Source organism: Patagioenas fasciata, chromosome 2 (genome assembly GCF_037038585.1).
Source record: "Patagioenas fasciata isolate bPatFas1 chromosome 2, bPatFas1.hap1, whole genome shotgun sequence".
Lineage (NCBI taxonomy): Eukaryota > Metazoa > Chordata > Aves > Columbiformes > Columbidae > Patagioenas > Patagioenas fasciata.
The window spans coordinates 79944895-79967246 of record NC_092521.1 but is presented as its reverse complement, the minus strand read 5'-3'; the positions used below and the strand labels follow the sequence as shown (position 1 = coordinate 79967246).

At 37.2% G+C, this 22352-nt stretch overlaps 1 protein-coding gene across 2 annotated transcripts in view; it reads left to right on the top strand.

The window, feature by feature from the left end:
• RETREG1 (reticulophagy regulator 1) overlaps positions 1-22074 on the top strand; it is a 69767-nt gene extending 47693 nt beyond the window's left edge. For both annotated transcript variants that reach the window (XM_065830633.2, XM_065830634.2), the window contains 6 exons: positions 9037-9163; positions 10960-11044; positions 11566-11703; positions 13499-13563; positions 14675-14801; positions 17739-22074. In XM_065830633.2, the coding sequence (XP_065686705.1) occupies positions 9037-9163; positions 10960-11044; positions 11566-11703; positions 13499-13563; positions 14675-14801; positions 17739-18250 (1054 nt within the window). In that variant the 3' untranslated portion in view covers positions 18251-22074. The remainder of the gene's footprint in view (positions 1-9036; positions 9164-10959; positions 11045-11565; positions 11704-13498; positions 13564-14674; positions 14802-17738) is intronic.
• The last annotated feature ends 278 nt before the right edge of the window (positions 22075-22352 follow it).

Here is a 22352-nt window from a genome sequence, read left to right as displayed (position 1 = left end):
ACATGTTTTTTGTGGGTTGAAAGTATTGTCTGGCACTTGAAAATCCAATTTTCCTTTTTTGTGCAGCTGCTCTAACTCAGGAATGCTCAGCTCATGTTTCCTAGGTGTTTGAGAGGCCTTGAACCAGGAGTATCCCAGCTGAAGAATGTGGAGACTGAAGGAGGAAAATTAATTCTGTTTGTGAGAAAGGGTTAAAAGTATTGTCTTTGCAGGAGCAAAATAAATGTGAAAGAATTGCTTCCAACAGCTGGGCAGAGCTCTTTAAAGTTCTGTAAACAGAACTTCATGCTCCTGTTGGTAGAAACAGGACTTCTTTATCTTTCTGAACAAAAATATTGTCATATTTGTATCACAAGTTTTTGTTACAAATGAGAAGCTGGCTTGGAAGATCCTGGCCTTTGTTCTGTCTTGGTAAAAGACAACAGCACATAGTAATAGCATCATAGTCTATAGGTGAACAGAAGGCAAGTCTGTAATAGTATTTATGTGGTGCTGAAACACTCAATTTTCATGCAAAGAGACATTTAAGAAACATACACTTATTGACTAAGTCGTGACTTTGGACTAATAGCACTTGACTATCAGATCACATTTCATGTTTTGAATGACCTCGAACAGCAGCAGCTGGTGTTCTCCTCAGGGGTGCTGGACCAGAGCGGTGCAGGTCAGAAAAGGGGTTTCCCCTGGGAGCTGCCCTGTCGGTTTGCTTAAAGAGTCTGTCTAGAAGAGCTGGACAGTGAAATGCCTCAAAATTAGTTGGAGTATATTTTGTTTATTTCAGCAGGACTTTCAGCAAAAAGCAACAACCTTTAGAATGTTCTGCTGTGTTGGAGAACTTGTGTACTGGAATCACCTTCAAAAAAGTTGGGAGTTAAACAGTTTGTATCGGATGAGCTAAGGAAAGACAATACAGCTCCTTATTAAGCCTTTATAAGATGACTGATGTTATATTTGAGTAGAAGAAATGAACACATTCCCTCCAAAATAAAATCCTGGTAGTAGTGGGTTGGTTTATTTTGTTTAGGTTTTTTTAAGCAACCTGTAGGATCAGATGAGTTCCCCTATCCCTTTGCAAAACACTGGAGTGTATTTTTATAACAACAGAATTGCTTTCATTTTCAGAAGTTGATCCTTGACTAGTAATACAAGAAACAAATACCTTCATTTATGGGATTGATATTGTTGAGCAGAACACCAGTGGTAAAACGTTCCCATATGAGTTGAAGAGAAGAAAATACCATTATGACTTTAACACACTGTGCAAGAAGCGTATAGAGTCAGGGATGAAAGGTTGATCATATTATCTTTTGTTGAAAGTCGTGTATCCTGACCAGATTGCTGTGCAATCCACTGAGGAAAAAACACATCCAGCTTCATCAAATACCCCTTTTATTTCTTGACCAATAATATTTTTCAGTAATATTACTGTACAAGTAATATGTTTAAATCATCACAGTTAGGGTTAGGAGTTAGGATTTGGGGTTAGGGTTAGAGTTCAATAAAAAGCCAAAAAAACCATCTGATTTCGCAGCTTTTTATTGCACACCTTCCCTGAAAGAAGCAGTAACAGCAAATTGGAATGACTCACTGTTAATAAAAAGCACAAAATTCAGGTGTCAGATGAAGATAGATGAGGTAAGAAAGAAAACACTTTAAAAGCTTGAAAAGCAATGTTGCATGGTATTTACAGAATTCATTTAGTTCTTAGAAATGATGTATTTGAACTATAGGAGAGATGATAATTAAAGGACATGTTTGGATTGGGAAAGGTTGTAAGCTACTCTTTAAGGTTGATAACTACATTCTCCAGCTACAATTTAAAAATAAAATCTATCTAACTTTGTCAATCTTAGAGATTCCAGTTGTGCCCAAGACTTAACATTGAAGGCATGTCAAATGTGATTAGTTAAAGAATGTTTGCCACAATATTATGTGGTGGTGAAAGCATAAGCCTGTGCAGCACCTACAGATTAGCAAAGGGAAAGAAATTGCATATGGATGTCTACAGGCTGGAGAGATCTCTATTAGAAAAGCTTTGTGGAGTTTGTAGCAAAATGCTTGTAGATGAAGATTGCCCCTCAAGTGTGAGAACAGAGTGTATTTGTGGATGCTTCCTGTGTTCCTTGTCCTTTCAATGATGCAGCATCCTCCCATGGGGCTCTTGAAGCAAGCAGGATTTTACATGGTGCCCCAGTGATTCATTTAAATTGCAAGTCTTGTTGACTTGGTCATAGCCACATGACACAAATATAATTATTTTAGTATACTTAATGATTGCATAGCATCCAAAAGTAGCACAGGATAAAGCACAATTCTACATAATCACCTTTTAAATTAGCCACAAAGGTCATTAAGATGCTATGCTGTGAGTTCAGTGGTGCTTGCTATTGCATCTTTCCACGTAGTGCACATAACATACACAAGTTTGTTACATTGTGTTACAATAAGTCTAATCAATACTGCAGTTCAGTGGTAGATTTTAGAGGTTTTGCTATTAGGACTTCAATATACTTAACTGCAAAATGTGCTTTTTACACTACTTTATATTTTGGAGAGAAAGAAGGATGGTTACTATCATTTTGAGTGTGTGGTCACCTAAAATTTAAATGTTAAAAAAAAAAAAAAAAAAATGTTTTTCACAAACTTTTTTTTCCTAAATACTATTTTGTATCTGTCATCTTCCTACCTGAATAACTTATAAGATGAATTTAAAAAAATATATTTTGCATAGGTCTTCAGATATAAAAAAATATTTGTTTCAAAGAATGGTAACTGAATCATGATATTCACTCCCTTCTGCACTGTGGTGGTTGCTCTCCATGCAGGAGACACCTGTGAAATCTCTGCTGATTGGGTTTTGCTAACAGTTTACACACTTGATTTTATTTAGTCAAGTTTCATGCTTAACTTCCTGGTTGCCTGTGAGGTTTGTCCTTAGATATCCATACCTTGTATAGCTGTATCATTCTATAAATTCTAAATATTACTTTTAAAAAGACTACAAAATAGCCACGTTACCTATATTTTGATTTACATATCTTTGGGATTGTAACTTTCAGCTCTTCCACCTTGACTAATAAGTTCTAAGTTACCCTTAAAATTACAGAGCCTGCACAGGTTTCAAGCGTGTGTGGTTACAGTTGGGAAACTGAGAAGGTCTAGAAGCTCTGTAATTACTAACTCTTTGTTTATGTAGGTGCAATCCTTCAGAATCCACCACATCATGGTGTACTTTGTCACTGCTGCCGTTCTGAGTAGCGTATCTACGTGAAGATACATATAAAACTGTGTACACATAATTTAAAAAATCCAGCACATCACGAAGAGATCTTTAAACCAGTAACATGAGAGCTACTGACCTTTATGAGAGAAATGTGACGGGGCTTTGCTTGAACAGATGTCTAGCTACAAAATGAGAGCATGACACCATCAGTCATTTTTAGAGAATGTAATGCCACTGACTCTTCTGGCCGGAGTTCGTGACTGTGATGGGTTGAAGCATCTGGGCCGGGAGGGTGTTGTGGTTGGTTGTTTTGTGTTTGGTGTTTGTTGCTTTTTGTTTGGTTTGTTTTCTTTTTTCTGTTTTGTTTTCTTTGTTTTGTTTTTGGTTTGGTTTGTTTGCTTTTTCTTTGTTTTTGGGTGTCGTTTTTTGTGTGTTTTGGTTTTGTTTTTTTTTCAGCTACTAACAGTTTACACATTTCCCCAGTTTTAGAAACAATGCCATAGGTAGTCAGAAGGATATGAATAATTAATTTTCTCTCTGAACACCTTCAGCCTTATTGACAGTAGTTCTAGAACAGAGGTGTAGTCCTTTACATCAAACTCAGTGATGAGAGCACAGCATTTTATTCTTTCTAAATTGTGCACAAAACCCTTTGAGGGTGTTCAAAGAGAGCTGGCTGCTTATATCATCAAAGAAGCACCTGGACAGGAGTCCCAAAAGCTGTTTTGGCAGGAAGTATAAAGTTCCTATTTAAGTAATTTATTAAGGTACTGTAAGTAACTTCACTAATATTATGCTGAAATAGTTTTTGGTTTTTATTTTCTTGGTCAACTGATGTGATGCACTCCACGTTCATCATCTGCATCACTTCATGTATCTTTTTTTGTCCCCTTTTTGTCTCTAAATGTGATCATGGAAAAGTAAATCCATCTGGAATGTGCATTATGTGTCTGTCAGCTTCTTATCTAATGCAAGCTTAAAGTTTATCTCTGTTTCTACAAGGGCATAACATAACCTCTCTATCTTTGCATATGTACAAATGCACATTGTACTCCCTTTCATTCTCACTCCCCCTTCACCAGGGTCTCTGTTGCTGTCCCCCAGTTCCAACTCTCTGGCCTGTGGGTAGCACTGCCACTCATGTGAGCTCTGGGGAGAAGGGACAGATGTTACCAGGGCTGGCAATTGTTGGGAGGTGTGAACAAGAAGAGGCAGTGTGTGTAAGATCAGCAAGATGACTTTCTTACACCACTAGTCATCCAATATCAGAATAAGACTTCAAAATAGTCCCTGGTGTTCCTGGTAAAAATAGAAAAGTGTGGCTGTAGTAGAAGTGACAAAGGTGTCTCGTGTTTTCTTGTGGCCTACAAGAAACTGCCAAGTATTCTTTTGCAGAACAAACAATAGGGGGTTTGTAGTGTTCTGAAGCAAACTTCGCCTGTACAATCCACTCTTCTTGCTTGGCTGCTTGTCAATGCACCACATGTGGACCACAGCACCAAAGCATTTCACAATACATTTTATCTGCACTGCAGCTCATACTTTCAACATCTTTCAAACTTAGCGAAAGAAAGCATTATTAACAACCAAGAGAAGCAACTCGAGAGAACTTCTCCTGTCAACGTGCCATTTTTCTGTGTAATTTGCATACTTGTTTTGAATTGTTCATAGTTATCCTCGTGTGCCTTATTGTATCTCCTTCTCTTTAACCCATATTGTCTTTCTGTTGGTGGTTACCAATATGAAAATAGTTTGCATTATTATTGTAGTTTATACTTTCATCTGCCCCCTCCCCCTCCGTTTTTGCAATTAACTTAAAGTTAGTAAACCAAATATCTACAGTTGTCCTATGTATTTCAACGCTCTATTTTGATAGTAGGCCTGAGGCCTATCCATTTTCTCTCTTTGTGCCTCCACAAAGTTCCACTGTGATTGTCAAAAATTTTAAATAAAGAATGGGAGTACAGCTTATAAAATGATGTTGTAATTCAGAATACTGTCATAATAGTAGTTTTCAACCCTAGAATAAAGAAGCTACTCTTAAAATACATATTATTAACACTGCAGAATGGTTTACAAAAGCTGTAATGTAAGAGGAAATGACACTACTACAGTACTATAAATACTATAATAGAGTCAGAAATAGGGCAATAATTTGGGTTTTGAACTTTAAGCAGTTTTACACTCTGGGTGAAATACTAGGGTTTTTTCAAGTGTTGTTCTGTGCTCCACTGTGCATCTGTTTGCCTGTGAATCCCCCATGCAGGCTATTTATGGTCTGTATGATGTGGCTCCCAGACCTTGCTCTGATACTGATGTTGCTGTGTCACCACCTCGTGGTGAAGTTGCTGTACAGTAGTTGAATATAGGCCTAGAGAAAGATAAAGTTTCTCCATGTGTGTTTCACTAGACGTTTTAGACTAAATTATTCCCGACTTATTCACAAAAGTGAAGCTGCTCAGACTATGTGTCTGAAAACAGGAGAAGGTGGTTAACCCCCATTATGTTAGGAAAGCTGGTTCCAAGTAATCCATGTGTCTGCAGTACAACAGAAGAAAAAGGTGTGTAACATTCCCCTGTAGAATGAAAATGGGTAACATATGTGGGAGGAAAAGACTTATTCCTGGCTTAGATATAAGTATGTAAAAATTCACAAATTTAAATGTGGGCAAAAGTTGGACCAATGTCCACAATTCAGCGTAAGCCCCAAATCCTCTTATCCTGTGTGTTCAGGAGAAGTCAGAGCAAGAATTTGTAATTGTAAGAAAAAGGGGCTTTAGACCTTGCTGAATTACATGTCAAACATGCTGTCTGAGGTTTGGCTGAAATGCAAGGTAAAGATTTTAAGGAGAACTTAAGTATAGTGTTCTTTTTCCCAAGACATTGGATTTGAAATTCTGAGTTCACTTTCCCTTTTTATCATCATTTGTAAAATAGAAGTGACATATATTTTGGGTTATGCAACTGAAAATTTATAAATGGAGATTTTTTTTTTTGTTAGAAAACAAAATGAAATAGACATTAATATATATAGTTACCTATCATTTGCCTAGTTTTGTTATTACTATGTGACCAGAAATCTGAGGTGATAATGTAATCCCCAACTTTTCATTTGATGCTATAATGTAATAAACAGTGCAGACTACATTGTTTTACTTGCTATCATGATTCAGAGATCAAAGCTTCTGCCTAATTTAAGTCACTTGACCCTTTTAATAACCATCCCACCAGTGCTATGTCACTATATCTTGCTTGCTGCCATGTGAGAGATCAGTTCACTTTGAGTGCAGTATCAGCATGTAGCCCCAGCTCTGCAAAGAGAAGCAAGTCAGAAGCATATCTTTTTAGGAAAAATCGATGTATCTCTTGTAGTCCAGTGCAGATATATGTAAATCATTTCCAGAAGTGAAATCAATTTTCCTTCAACCATTATCTCCTTGGGCTTTGTAAGTAAACCAGTTGTTCCTGTTAGAAAGATCTGTATTGCCGTTCTTGTTGCAAGTGTAGTGTGAACTCATGCCCATTTAAAAACACCAGTAAAAATAACATGAGGAAGCAATTTTTTTAAAGCACTTTTAAAAAACCCACAACTTTTGGTTTGTGGGTTCCTGAAAGTTTGTGAACTAATTCTAAGGAATCTACAAAATCTTTGTGAAGAAAAATAAGCCTGTTTTGGCAGGATTAAATTTGCTGTATAGGGATCCACGTTTGTTTTGAAAAATGTTAAGTATTAAGGAAATTAAAAGCAGTACTCTTATTTTAAATGTGCACCATTTTGTCTGTTGTGAGAAGAAACCTCCAAAGTAACACTTCAGCCAGGAGTCTTGATAGCTTGTGGTCGTCAGGGCTGTTGTACATGTGCATCGGTATTGCTAATGGCTCACAAAAATACAAACACACATTCAAAAATGTAAGATCTTCATGGCTTTCCTTGTATCAGGACATAAGAGACATAAACAACTTCATACCCTAAAACATAGTGGTGGTTTATTAGTAAGAATGAACATTAAATCATAGCTAACAAAATACAGTACAGCAAAGATAGGTTATGTGTGTGTCCTCAGTAAAGAAGACAGACAAAAGCAACTACTAACCAGGTCTCAACTGAGAGAAGTCTCAGCGCTCGTGATGGCTTTTGACTTTTACAATATGTGCCAATTAAAATGACTAGGCAATCAGTTGTTGAACAAGGATAATATTAACGTGGAAGCTGTAATCACGACAGGTATTTTTACAAGTGATGATGATGGTCTTTTTGTCTTTTGTTCACGGCAAAAAAAAAAAAATATATATATATATAGTTATTCTTAATATTATGGCAAATGTTTCAATATTACTTTGCACACTAAGTTCATACAGGGTAAAGTTTAAACAGGAAAAATCTCATCAGTCACTGGTGTTTGCTAAAATTTAAGTTGTCTCAGGGAACTATCAGTGGGTGCTTGCATTCTGAATAAAAATAACTGCTAATAGGGCCTTGTGGTGTTCTATTAGATAAGTAAAGGAGTAAGTATTTGGAAATATGAGTTGGCAGTTTGATCTGACAGTCTTCGTCCTTATTGTTGCACACTGACCCTTGTACATTCCCTTTTTATCATAGGGTAGGTTTTGATTTATCCTGTAATTTGATCCAGCTGTGACAAAATGTTACTATTATTGCAGTGATGTATTGGACATTTAATGGATTATGTATCCAAGTGACTATGAGATTGTTTATGGCTTACTTGCATTCACTGTGATCAAAAGTGTATGTACTGAGCACTGAATTATGTGAAAGATAGCTCTGTAAAAGTCATCTTCTGAATATTTACATCATGGTACATCCATACTTTGTACCAGTTTGATTTGACTGGCCTGTGTATGTTTTTCCTTTCATTTGTTTTGTTTTCATAAAACATCTTTGTTGTACATGTTTTGTCTACTCAAAAAAGGTATATGATATGATCATTTAAACAGTATCTTGTCTAAACTGATCAGCCCCAAATTAGATACATATGTGTTCTCATGTTTTTCAGCAAATTCTTTGGTGCTATCATAAGCTAAGCTTTAGGAACAGTCATTTCAATGTAATAGAAAAATAAAAATTCAGTAAGGAAACAAATGTAAACATTGACTGTAAAAGTAATTTATTTTTTTCTAAGTTGGATAACAATTTCTTACAGATCATCAGACTTTGCAGAACAAGACAAAAAATAGAAAAGAAAAAGCACAAGGATTATATGCATGAAATTAAATGTATGGATATGTATGGCCATTCTGTGGCAATTAAAACTACTGTGGTATAATTTTTAAGAAAAAATAAGAAACAAGTTTGGGTTTGCTTGATTTATATGAGAGCCATGCCTTGAACTCAGTGTTTTCATATGACCAGAGTAAATAAGCAGTAATTTCTTCTGTAATTGGTTGTATGGACTGAGAATTGCTACTACCAAGCAGGTGGTGAAACACTGGCCCAGGTTGCCCAGAGAGGTGGTAGATGCCCCATCCCTGCAGACATTCCAGGCCAGGCTGGACGGGGCTCTGAGCAACCTGATCTAATTGAGGATGTCCATGCTCATTGCAGGGGGTTGGACTAGATGGCATTTGAAGGTCCCTTCCGACCCAAACTATTCTATGATTCTATGATTTTTTTTTAATTAAAAAAGATAAAATTAGCCCAATATAAAATATGTGGAAACATAAGTTTCTGTAGCATAGCAGCAGCCATTAAGTCGCTGGAGGCTGTAGCTTTACAATGTGATGTTTTCAACCAGTTTCAACTTTCATAAGAGCTATAACCAAAGTTGTTGGGTATTTTTGTTTGTTTTACTCAGCTGGAAAGTCATCAGTTCCAGGCAAGACTACAGACCCAGAATAAATCAGTGCATTTCAGAAGCACTGACGAATTTATTTGTATTTCTTCAAGAAATGTCCCACTTCAAGGAACAAAACCCTGGCAAGGTAAGCACTCCCAAGTAAGCTTAAAAGTTTGATATCGTTTAATAAAACGGCGATATACATATATATATACTTAAATAAAGAGGGGAAAAAAGAGAGAATATATATTATGATACATTCAGACGTGTTTCTGCTTTTTCATGTGCAGAACACAGGAAGGTCATCACTGAGCAAGGCTGCTCCCAGTAAAGTTTATATCAGTACAGTCTCTCCCCCTACAGCTGCTGGAACCTCTCCAGTCATTCTGTGGAAAGGAAATGTAAAACATCACAATTCGATAAAAACTTGAAAAAAATGGAAAAGTACACAGTTCTTAAACATACACATTTTTCCAAGTAATTGTACTTTTAGAAACAGCTGCACAAGTATTCAATGACAGAAGAGAATCCTTTGTATTTTATTGTGCTACTTCTATACAGATATAGTTTTTGCATTTTTTTTTACTGGAAAGACTGAGGTGGAGAACCCAGTTCACGAAGAGGCAACCAAGAGTAATGTTCCTGCTTTCCTAATAGGGAAAAGATTATTATGTAGTTTGAGCCAAAAGTGAAGCAGTTTTTTTTTCCAAATAAAAATATAACTAATGCAGAAGTATATCATGGCAATAGTAGATTTAATGTCTATACGTCTATCGCTAAAATCACACATTTAAAAGGGAGATTGGGAGGTTTTTTCCCCTCTTGGTCTCAGCTAACTTTCTTACAAAATTTTCAATGCAAACAGGCCCTTCAGAATTAGCAAATTGGAGACATGCAGTACCATACTCATTTTTAGTTTAGACTAGAAATCCAGATGAGCATCTGGAAGAAATACATTTCAAAGATGAATAAATTGTACAAAAATAAGTTGCATGTTTAGGATATTAGAGTTATATTTAAAAGAAGTAGGTGTATAATGAGGTAAGGAAATGCTGTATCAGTATACACAATCACATAATTTTGTCATGGAGTAATGTGACACAGTAACTGTGTGTTAAGATATTATGTATCTAATACTGATGTAGGAAAGCTAATTTTGACAGCACATTTTCCTTTCTTTTCCTGATCTCATTCTCTAAGTCATGTCATTTTACTGCTGTAATTACAAGCAAATTAGGCACTGATGCTGTGTGTGAAATTTCTTTGAATTAACCATTTTATTGCAATTCAAAAGCAAATGTGTTCTTTCTGTAAACTTTCAACAGATCAGTTCTGTATTCAGCATTGTGCAGTTGTGAAAGATGCACTATATGTTTCAGTCACAGCAAAGAACGAATCTCAAGTTTTATATTGAAAATTCAGCTCAGTCTTTTTGTTACGGGGATGCTAGAGTAGCCTACAAGCATGAAGAGAATGCTTGCCAGCATGTGAGAGAAAATGGTTTCATGAAGCAACACAGCAGGGGAGAGAACTGTTACTCAGAAGGATTTTTCCTTCTGTAAATGTGCATCAAGTATGCATTGTAATATTTCAATTAGTATTTTGCTTTTTTTTCCTGTATATCAACTGTTTAGCCCTTTTTTGTGTAGTGAAGTTGAAGTAATTTCTAGTACTTCTAGCAGTAGCCATGAGCTTGTTAAATCTTTACAGTAAATGCATAAAAATAGAATATCTTTATAATATAAGAGGGTGTACATCCTGATTGGACTGTTTGATGCTTATTTGCACCAGATGTGTTAAAGTATTTCCTAATTAAAAAAACAACTTCCATTTTCCACTGCATTCTAGATTTCACTTAGTATGCAACATTTTTCTTTTGCAAAATGATCTAAATATTTAAACAGTGGAAGTATTAATGGCCAATTTTGATGTTTTTGCCAGTTTTGCCTACTAGTCTGCAGTGTATGTACATTTTTCACTGTCTTGGGAAGTTACATTCCTGGAGTTGTCCTCTCCTATGTCCTGCGTAAGTATAGTCTCTTTTTCAATCTTGATTTATGTATGTGGTTTCTGTATAGAGAGTATTTATTTATACACATACATATACATATGCACGTATATATATGTAGGTTCTGACAAGTTTTGTGTCATATGGAAGTCAGCTGACAGGTTTTTTCATCTTGATTCTGTCACAATGTTGCACAGTCATGTTTCTCAGGTAGAGATATCAAAATCAGACTAAATCAAGACAATGATAGATGATATAGTCATCATCAGTTGTGCCTTACTGGAAGTAAAAAAGGTGTCAGCTGATATTAATAGAGTGGTATTTTCCACAACAAGTGGGAATGGCTCCTAGAAACTGAATTTGACATTAACAGTTTGTCTGACATGGGCAGTTCAGAATGCTTTTTTATGTAAAAGTCATTGCATTATGTAAAATTAGTAGTTATATTGCACTAATGCATTGTTTAGTCTTTATCGAGTAGCTTCTTATAAAGCAATTTTTCAATACGATTTCTCTCTCTGTCTTCATTTTTATCACAGTATTGTGTGCCTTTTTATGTCCCTTCCTTAAGTGCAATGAATTTGGACAGAAATTGTGCAACAAAATTAAGACTCTTCTGATGAAACTAGATTTTGGAATAGTGGAATATATCAACCAGAAGAAAAAAGAGAGATCTGGTGAGTAATTAAGTATAGTCCCAAGTAATGAATTTCAGTATGCAGAGAAAATGTTATTCACCTTGCAGACAGTTTGGTTTGTTCTGTGAAGCCGTGTAAAGGTATTTCTTGCTTTGAACCGTTCGTAGCTTCATAAGGAGTGATAATGTTTGTCAGATGTCTGAGCGTGGTAAAAAAAAATAAAGTCATGGAAGGAAACAAGGCGAGACTGATGGTTCTCTTCATACTTTATTAGATGTACTGCCTGTAGGTTTTCAGAAAAATCTACTCACTCTAAAGTATGCAATGCTTATCTCTTGTTAGATAAGGCAAGCTTATCCAGGAGAGAGACTCATTCAAGAACATAAATTGAGTACATAACAGAATTTTCAGTAAGAGTCTGAGCTCTGCTCCAGCGCCTAAATCTGCCTTCTTTTAACTCCCAACAGCAACAATAATTTCTTTTCTTCCCCAAAAACTCAATAAGCATTTAAGAACTGAAGTAGGATTGTAGCAACAAATTAATCAAAGTTTTTAGTTAGAAAGGAGAGAAATCAGTTTAAAACAAAATTTTGCCATCTCACCTGAAAATATTTATAGTAGTGGAAAGCTATAGATTTTCAGTAATAAAGCTTTTCAAGGAAAATATTTATACACTTAGTTTGCTTTTTGTGTGTGCTACAGTTTTGGTAATTAAACCCTTGTGGTGTAGCCACATGATTTGCAGGTAGCCTGCCCTTTTTACTTAGTATTACATCAGTAGGGTTCATATCTGCTTTAAAACATGCATTTCTTATAAAAGCCCATCATACAATGTACCGTTCCTAGACACAATGAGAGGAACCATCTGCATTTTCCCTTTCTCTTACATATGATGCTGTAGTTGTTGGAACCAGGAATAATGCATTGAAAATTTTCTTTCAAGTATTGTTCTACCTTGTTCTACTTTTAAGTGAAACTGGCAGAGAGAGATCAGACCATTGTTGTATAAATTTCATAAGCCAGCACTGGGAAGATGGTTGAGGTTAGATTTGTTCTTTCCTGCCTCTGACCCTCCAGTTTAATGTAACTCAGACAAGTTCCCTACCTTGCTTCGCCATTTGGGTTTCCCACATGGTTCACAAACCCTCGTACTGGCACAAGAGAGGAAATAGCAAAAATAGGCAACCAAGAATAATATGACTGTGTTTTTCAGCTTATGTTGGTTTAAAATATTCAAGAGGCTCTTCTCAGAGAGAGGACGCGAAATTTGTGTTCCTGTTCATCTGTAAGGAGCAATGTTCTACCAGACTTCAGAGGATGCTTTGTATGCGTATTGGCACGTAAATGTTGTGAATGCAGGGGGAATTGGTGCAAAGAAGAAAGCTTTTGTGAATGAAGATTACATGCAATTATCCAGAAAACTGCATGTTTTCATGTAAAAGTAATGTGCTGGGATAACTACACTGCCTGCTTTAAGAGTATGTTACAACAGTGCATTGTACCAGCAGTGCAGTTTAAAAGATATATGTATATTGCCAGGGAACATTATATTATGGTGAGCAACAGAGACTTCTGAAATGAAGTAAATAAATGTGTGGGAATATCTTTCAGAGCAACAATCTCTCTCCTGCTTTAGCTGCTGCACAATGTATTTTGATAAATATCTGCCTTTCAATCAGCCTTTTTCCTTTACCTTAGTAGTATATTACATACACGATGCGGTGTCAACAGGTGAGAGTTCACTGCACTACACAAGCTGTGTGACAGAGAACGCACACTGAACCTCAAAGTCTGTTGTCATGAGTAGGATAAAAGATATTTTCTTTTCTTTCAGAAACAGCAAAAACAAAACCCACAGAAGATGACAGTGAATTAGACATATCAGCCCTGTGTCCTAAGGTGACTTTTTTTCAGTCGGCCCTCTCTTGCTTTTAAAATCTGTAGAGATAACAGAGAATATCTAGACTACTGTCTCTGTTTTCCATGGAAGACTTCAATCTGCCCAGGAGGCTGTGTTCCTGAACTAGGCAGTGTGCTTTAAAAGTGATTCATAATCTCCATCTTTAGGTTTATACTAATTAACTTGTACTGCATTTGTAACTGCAGGCCTTCAAGGTAATGTTTTCTTTGACCTACTAAACTAAGAATGTGTTTGTTTTCTATTGGCTTGAGGGTGATTAAACTAGAATTGAATAGCAAAGGCTGTGAGATTGCAGTTAGTTTGTATTGAATTGAAATATAAATGGGAAACATTCATAGAAAACCTACAAAATTTGTCAGATACTTTTGTAATCACTTGTCTGATCATTCTAAATGATAGTGTAAGTATATTATCTTTAAATATCTTTCTACTCATGTATGAGAACACTCTAATATCTTCTTTCTCTCTTAATATTCCTAATAATTTTCCATTATAATCATAACACCAGTTCATATAAGAATCAGTTTTATAGGAATTCTTATGCAGTATTTGATCAGTAGTGTATAAAGCCTGACTTTGACAGTGATAGCTTTGAAAGTGTTTTTGTGTTCTGAAAAAAAAAAGTTATATCCCATGATCTAAAAAATTGTAGCTAACATAATTTAAATTGTTGTATAAATTCATTAAGAATAACAAAATTTTTATTTAGCTAATTTTTGACTGTCTGATAGATAATAGATGAGGGTTTTTTGATCCAAGTTTATGCATTTCTTTACATTTATGCATATTTTGTATTTGCAGGATCATTCTGCTTTCATTACAGTAGGATATAATTTTCAGAATGAAAAATCTGAATTTTCTGCGCTGCTTTAGTATAATACAGCTTTCAGTTATTACAAAGAGTGATGCTTCCCTTCTAAGTATTGTGTATGCCTATTTTCATATTTCTAGAATTAAAGCTTAAATAGGAGATGATTTATATTGCTGTGACACGCAAGAGGCTGCTCTCTTAGTATCTAAGCATTGGCTTCTTGTCATGTGAATTTTTTCAGTATAAGAATACCATGTATGGGACTTTTTTATATTTAGGTTAGTCCTGCAGTTGTTGCCAAAGAGCTGTCAGTGTCTGACACAGATGTATCAGAAGTATCTTGGACCGATAATGGGACCTTTAACTTATCCGAGGGGTATTCTCCACAGACAGACACATCTGATGGTATGTAATGGTCTCACTTATTTCATCAATGAATTGCAGTCATGTAAGTTATCTGAAAATTATTAGATTATTCGAGGACATAAGTTTTTTGGGATGTTTCCCCCCCACACCCCTACAATGAATTCAAAATTAATTCCAGTGTTTTGTATAATTTTGGATACATCTTGTGTAAGAGCTGTCCTCATCTTAGAAATAATAAAGTACATCAGTAAGTGTCTAAATAAATACATAGTGGTGGGTACAACCAACATATTCAATAAGTGCCAGATTTAGCGCACTCTTCCACCAAATCTTTTAAGCAAGTAAACCTTTTAAGATAGTACCAGTTCTCTTGTGGGTAAGCTATACAAATAAAAGTTGAGGAAGACAAAGTGAATACTTTCAATTGCTAAACAGCCAATTAAAGAAAGTAGTGTTAGGTTTTGGTTAGTAGAATGCTGATGAAGACGTCCAGCAATGACCCTAAATGAGACACGAAGACTAAGACTAGGAAAAGATTCATCAGCACTTGTCTTGATCCTGGCCAGATCTTTAACTTCTTACTTTTCACAGACCAAGCTTTCACTTCACCTGAATAAATATTAAGGGCAACAGTAATGTGGTGTAATCTTAGCTGTGGATTTGTTGTTCTGCTCATCTTGCATTTCTCCTCTTCTATGAAGAGTTCACTGTAAATTACTACTAGGGTGATATTACTTAACAACATCATACAGGCCAAATTAATGACTTAAATTATTTGGCTAATATTTCAAGTTGTAACTAGACAGCATTGTACAATCACAGGATTGTAAATTGGAATGAGTCATTGTCATTAATCTAATCCAACCTCCTATTCAAAGCATGTTCAACTCAGATCAAGTTGCTCAGGGCTGTGACCACTTGAATTTTGAGCTTCTTAAGCAAGCTACCTAGACAGCCTTTTTCAATATTTGATCACCTTCATGATAAAAAAAGTTTCTTCATATAGTGAGTAAAAATTTCCCATGTTCCAGCTTGTGTCAATTTACTCTTATCCCTCCACTGTGCACCTTTAAGAAGAGTGAGGCCCTACCTTCTCTATACCTTCTCATTAGGTAAAGACAATGATGTGATTCCTCCCTTTGCCACCTTCTCTTAAGGCTAAGCAAAGCCAATTCTCTCAGCATCTCCTCATATGTCATCTTCTCCAGACTCCTAATAACCATGCTGACTCTCCAGGGGACTCATTCCAGTCTTTCATTGTCTTTCTTGTATTGGAGACGTCAAAACTGAATAAAGTACTCCAAATGTGCACTTTCAGATGCTGAGTAGAGGGGGAGAATCCCTTCCATTGACTTTCTCCCTTTGCTCTTGCTAGTACAGCTCAGTATATGGTTGGCCTTCTTTGCTGCAAGGGCGTACCATTGACCTGCTGTCCACAGGTCTTGAAAGCTGCTTTCTGTCTCACTGCCCCCAGTCTGTACTGCTGCACAGGTTATTCCGTCCCAGATGCAAGACTTCACAGTTGCTTTTTTTGAATTTTATAATGTTCCTTTTCAGCCTGTTCACTTCTCCAGCCTTTTGGTCTCTCCGAGGGCACCCAGCCCTCTAAAATATCAAATACACCTGCCCCAGAGCAGTTCCTTTCTGCCCTTGAACTTGCTGAGAATGCACTCCATCCTGTCATCTAAGTCATTAATAGAAACATTGAATAGTCTTGGCTTCAGTACCTTTGAGACACACGACTAATAACCAGCCTCCAGTTGGACCTTGTATCACTGACCACAGCCCTTGGACCCTGGCAGTCCAGCCAATTTTCCACCCACCTTACAGTTGACTTACCAAGTTCACTGACTGACTTGGCTGTAAGGGAGAGGTGGGAAACTGCCTTAGAGGCCTTGCCAAGTGAAAAGTAAACAACATCCACTCCTCTCCCCCTGCGGAGCATTTCGGCAAATGGGACATACACACAAGCACAAGACCAGATGGGATGCGTCCGAGAACTGGCTCATCTCCTCTCAAAGCTCTGTCCATTTGAGCCACCACTCTGCATACAGCACAACCTCTTCATACCTCCTTAACTCCCCAGCCTGTTTTTCCTAAAGAAAATGGAGAAAATGGTGTACCAGACATTTTTAGGATTCATTTCCTCATCCCTTATGAATGCTTCTATTGCTCTTTTTCATAGAAAGTAAGTTCAAACTGATTATTTTTTACCTCCCCATTCAAATACTAGGTCAAAATACTCCCCTAGGCTCACTTAGGCCTCTTCCACACGTCATGTACTATGGTCAGTATGTTTTACACATTTATAATAATAAACATCATGCCATTAACGCAGTCATTAAAATCTAATTTTTATTCATTTACATTCTGCTTTTTATCTTCCTGAAGATGTGAAACTGTCCTAGTCATCTGTAGAATTTCCATTTTCTGTTTCCTATTTAATATAAACATTGACCAAGAAAGGAAAAAGTTATCAACTATATCTTTGCTTTTATATTTTTATTTAAACATTATTTTTTTATTCTACAAGTGTTGTAAAAGCTTGTCATAGGTTCATACACACATTTTTAATTTATATATATTGTGAAGAACAATGTTTAAAGACCTGTTGTGCCATTATAAATTTTATGACTTCATGTGGCTGGTATATTTAGAACTGGCTGTGCTGAAGATTTGCATCTGTTTCATTCACAGCTGGATACCGTTTTAAAAAGACACTGTCCTCAAATAATTTTCTGAGTTAGGTTGTGATAGTAGGTGACTTGTGGTAGTAGGTTCATGACCTCAAAACCATTTTATTTTAGACGTAACACAAAGCTCCTCTGCATTAAGACTATGGAAGGCCTCCTAGACTCTGGATTAGTAAATGTATTTGAAGGAAAACTTACAAATTGCATTTTTACATTTGGCTGCTGTACTGGCGAAGCGTTTCGTGTTTGCTAACGCTGTTTCCTTCTGTTCATCCTGCACCAGATTTAGACCGACCTAGCGATCACGAAGAAGCTTTCGCTAGAGATCTTTCAGAATTTCCCTCTTTAGAAAATGGTGCCGGAACAAATGATGACGATGACTCAAGCATTGGTGTGCCCATCCAGCAAAAGCGAAAAAACGAACAACCATATTTCCAGGTGGATCATCCTTCCAGACAGAGCAAAGAGAGACCATCCACTGCAGGGCTTTCCTTGCCTTTGACCAGTGACCAAACCTTTAATTTAATGAGCGGGATTGCTGGGGATGTCATCGCAGCTGCGGTATCTGCGGCCATCAAAGACCAGTTGCAGTCCGCACAGCAAGCTCCCTCACATGCAGCACCCAGTTTGAGCGAGGAGACAGACACAGAGGAAGCTGATGATTTTGAACTGCTTGACCAGTCTGAGCTTGAGCAGATTGAGAAAGAATTGGGACTTTCACAAGGCCAAGAGGCAGAATCCCAGGAAAAGAAGAAATCTTCAGGCTTCCTTTCAAATCTGCTTGGAAGTCATTAACCTGGAAATTGCAGCTGGTAACATAAAAGAAATAAAACACACAAAAAAATCAAATGCAAAAAAGGAAAAAAAAAAAAAAAAAGGAAAATTCTGAGCTGTAAGCTTTAACTATCACTTTAGATGTGTTGTAATAATTTCCCTTATGCAGAGTGAATTAACTGGATAAATATCAGCTGATACTGATAGCTTAATGTTTCTGGTAGTTATACCTCAATGTAATAGCATGGAAATGAATTATCTATCCACTGTTTGGTTGCAGATGAGTGTTGAAGGTCACTTGTTCAAAAGAGATGGGGGAGAGGGTTTTTTTAATCTTTTTGCCAACCATGTATTTTGGGGTCCTGAGCCAAATTTTCAACATTGGCAGTTTATTTACTCCTGGTTGCCAACCACGTAATACAATTGATGATTCACACGGCAAGAGTAAGTTATGAGCGGATTGCAATGAGATTAACTAAATCTCACCTCCGTCAATCATACTGAGAAGTATGAATCCCTGCAGTTAGCATTATGTGTAGTGCATCTACTATATATGAAACACATTAACCAGCACAAATCTAGTTTAAAAATGTGTGCAACACTATCGAAGAACTTGATTTAATACTTAAAACCTTTGAATTGTTTTGGATATGGTGATGCATTTCCAAGTTTTTTTGCTGTTTTAGGCTTGTAGAGTTGTGAAGTGGCATGCTGTTTGACTGAGCACCTGCTGCGTTCCTTGATAGAGTCTGGTCCTGGGCGGTATTGCCTATTGGAAGTCAGCCAACACATTTTTTATATTTAAGAGTTAATATCATGTAAACTGAATAATCTTGGGGAGCAGGGGAGGGTAGGTGTTGTTTGGAATAGAAGTTAGAGGTTAAAAAAAAAAGTAAAAAAAAGGCCTTTTTTAGGTGCCACTTCCTTAATTCAAGATTCTGTGGGTTTTATTTTCCCCCAGGACAGCTGCCATGACTTGCAACAAAAGTTGTGTTGCAAGCTGAATATTTTAAGATACTTACAAGCATTTGATGAGGTCATTTGCTACAGAAGACACTCAGAATCTTCTTCTTGGCATGTAATTTAAAACAAACAGAAAAGAGCTTGTTTCAGTTATTTGCCAGTTTAAACTCCACACATGCTGAGTCTGTGGCTTGGGGTCTTAAGCAGGTAACTTATTTAACTTTTTCTAGGGCTTTTTTGCTCACCTGTGACAAAACCAAATTGCAATACCAAGCAATAGTAATCAAATAAATAGGAAGAAGTAAAGCTAGGTTTTTTTAATGTGATGTAAACCGTTAGCAAAGTTGAGGGACCATGTCAGCTGCTACTACTACTACTCAAGCAATTTTCCATTTGCTGGCATTTGAAGAGGTGAATACTGTCATCTAGGACCCTCACAAAGTACAGCAACAGATTATAAAAATCTCTCACCAACATATATGTGTAGGTAAACTTGTGTTTAAAGTTAACTTTTTTTTTCTTTTTTCTTTGGAGGTGAAAAAAATAGGCAAATGGCCAAAAACAATGTAGCGAAAGAAAAGATGGGGAGAATTTTTAACACTAGCTTTATTGTCGCTTGTGCTTTTGTGTCAGTAATGCATTATTGACTGTGTTTGCTGTCCTTTACTGGTAAAAAAGTGAGCCTGTGCCTTCATTATCAAATCCATTACGAAGTAAGTGGATGATGGTTATAGATCCCACAAGATGCAGCTTTTGAAATTACAACATCTTAATATTAAAAGCGAGTTTCTGGAAATGATTAAAAAACCATGGCCATATTACTCCCACAGCACTGATATCTAAGTTTCCTTTTTAGCTTCCGCCAGCCTGTCCTTTGCATTTGGAAAACAAACAAACAAACAAAAAACAAAAACCCAAAACCACCACAAAACCCACAAACAAAAATAAAAGATGCTTTTGCTGGGAAATCTTTAAAGGCCACTTAAATTTCTGTGATGAGTGAAATCCTTGTTTCCTTGCTGCGTGTTTAGGACAATCTATACAGTTAGAAGAGAACAACTTCCAAGTTGCTGATGAAACTTTTTAAGACACCCAAACACCTGTGTGCTCCCTTGTACAGGAGCACTGGTGTCAGGAGGGGAACCAGGCTACAGGATGGGGAGGGGCGGGAGGGAGCTTCTTGGGCTTCTCAGCAGCGGGTTCGTGGGCTTCTCAGCAGCGGGTTGATGGGACAGACGAGCTGGCTGTCAGCGGCGGCATTATAACAGCGTGCACTTTATTGTTGTTTTATGAAGAGTACTTGTGGCTATAAGAGTACGTAACGCAGGGGAGCTCTTCTAGAATAATAGATTAGATCAAGCAAGAAAAGGAGCTGGAGGAGTTTCTTCGACTTTTTGTACATGATCCATTTTCTGGTTTCAAGATAGAAAAACAGATTGATTTTTCTCCAGCACAAGTGTCAATTTTTTTTTTTTTTTTTTTAATTTTATTTTTTTTTCCAGGAAGAAAAACAAAGCAAAACTTGAACAAGCAAATCGCTAAAGTTTAGGGGCATAATTGCTTATCTGAGTGTCTTCAGAATTTTATTGTTCTGTTCTCATAGTAGTCGATTACATTCAAGCCCTTAAATACTGTGTAATGGGAAGAAGGTAATTCTGTAACATCTAATATTCTTCCTCAGGTAGTGGAAAGATGCTTATTTCTCTTCAGGAAATTACCTCTTCCCTCCCAGACAAATGCATGTAAGAAACACTTTGCTCAGACACCATACATTCCACTGCCAGCAGTTTGACAGCAAAACACAAAGAAAACGTTTCTCTCCTTTGTGAGATCACTCCCACGCTGCCTTCGGTTGGAAATCCCTCGAGAAATCTTCATTTCACTGTATTTAACAGCAGCCACAAAAGAGCAGTTACTTAAAAATTCCTGTCACAACGCAGCGTGTTTCCTACCAAGCACTGTTGTCACCTTCCCATCTTCCCAATCTGCATACGCAGAGAGAAGAAAAGTGAGTATGAGGCAGCACGTAGCTTTGCAACGAACATTTGTTCCGTGGAAAGCCTGCTTGCATGCAGTGTCCTGTCCAAGGCAGTATGGACAGTGTGGAGGGCGTCACTGGAGTGTGGACACGTGAGAAAGTGCCCGTGGGGATAACACAGGGTGTGATCTTGCCATGGGATCGGTGCTGCCGGCGTTATCTTGTGCGCTCTTACCTGGTAGGAAATGGAGGATGCCACGTGTTTTTGCAGTAGCGTGGTTGAAGCGCTCGCCCTCCCGCGCCTCGCAGGGGCTGCTTCACGCACCCCCGCTGGAAGAAAGCAACGTGTGTTAGGACAGGGCCTGTGGGATGCAGTTCTGTCCTTTGTACTCTGAAAATTTCCCCTTCTCTTAGTGACAGACGTGATGGCCGTTTGATCAGTGGCCTTAGGTGTGCCAAATCCAGTGTAAAAGCACCTATTTTTAGCACACAGGGCTTTTCATGTGTATGTACTAAATATCTATTTGCCATTCTTCAGTTTGTTTGTGGGAAAAACAAAATATTCTGTGCAGAGGAGGGGAAATAATTTTAACCCAAAGTAATAGGTTTTGAAGAAATACTTGTTTTACTTGTTTTTTTGTTCGTTTTGCACTTTTTCCAGACTGTTTAAGCCTTCTGAACAAACTCTCTGTAGTCTCCATGTCTGTTCTCAGCACACGAGCAGCGTAACAGTCTGTAACCACCACCTGTCCGGGTAACCAGAAACTGGAAAATTACAAAATGTCTTTATTTAAAATATTTTGCAGCACTTTACCGAGCCTGATTACTATTTTGTAAACATGGAATTATTATATTAATTGTTTGTAAAACCATTTAATAAATACGTGTTAGTTTTTATCTTTCACCGTATCTAATGGTAATTTGTTCCCAAAACAGGGAAAAAGAAACCCACAACAACAAAAAAGCCCTCTTTATTGATGACAAGGAGAAAGACTTGGGGGTGCTGGGAGATGGAAGATTGGACATGAGCCGGCAATGCGCACTTGCAGCCCAGAGCCCAGTCATGTCTTGGGCTGCACCAAAAGGAGTGTGGCCAGCAGGCTGAGGGAGGTGATTCTGCCCCTCTGCTCTGCTCTGGTGAGGCCCCACCTGGACTCCTGTGTCCAGCTCTGGAGCCCTCAG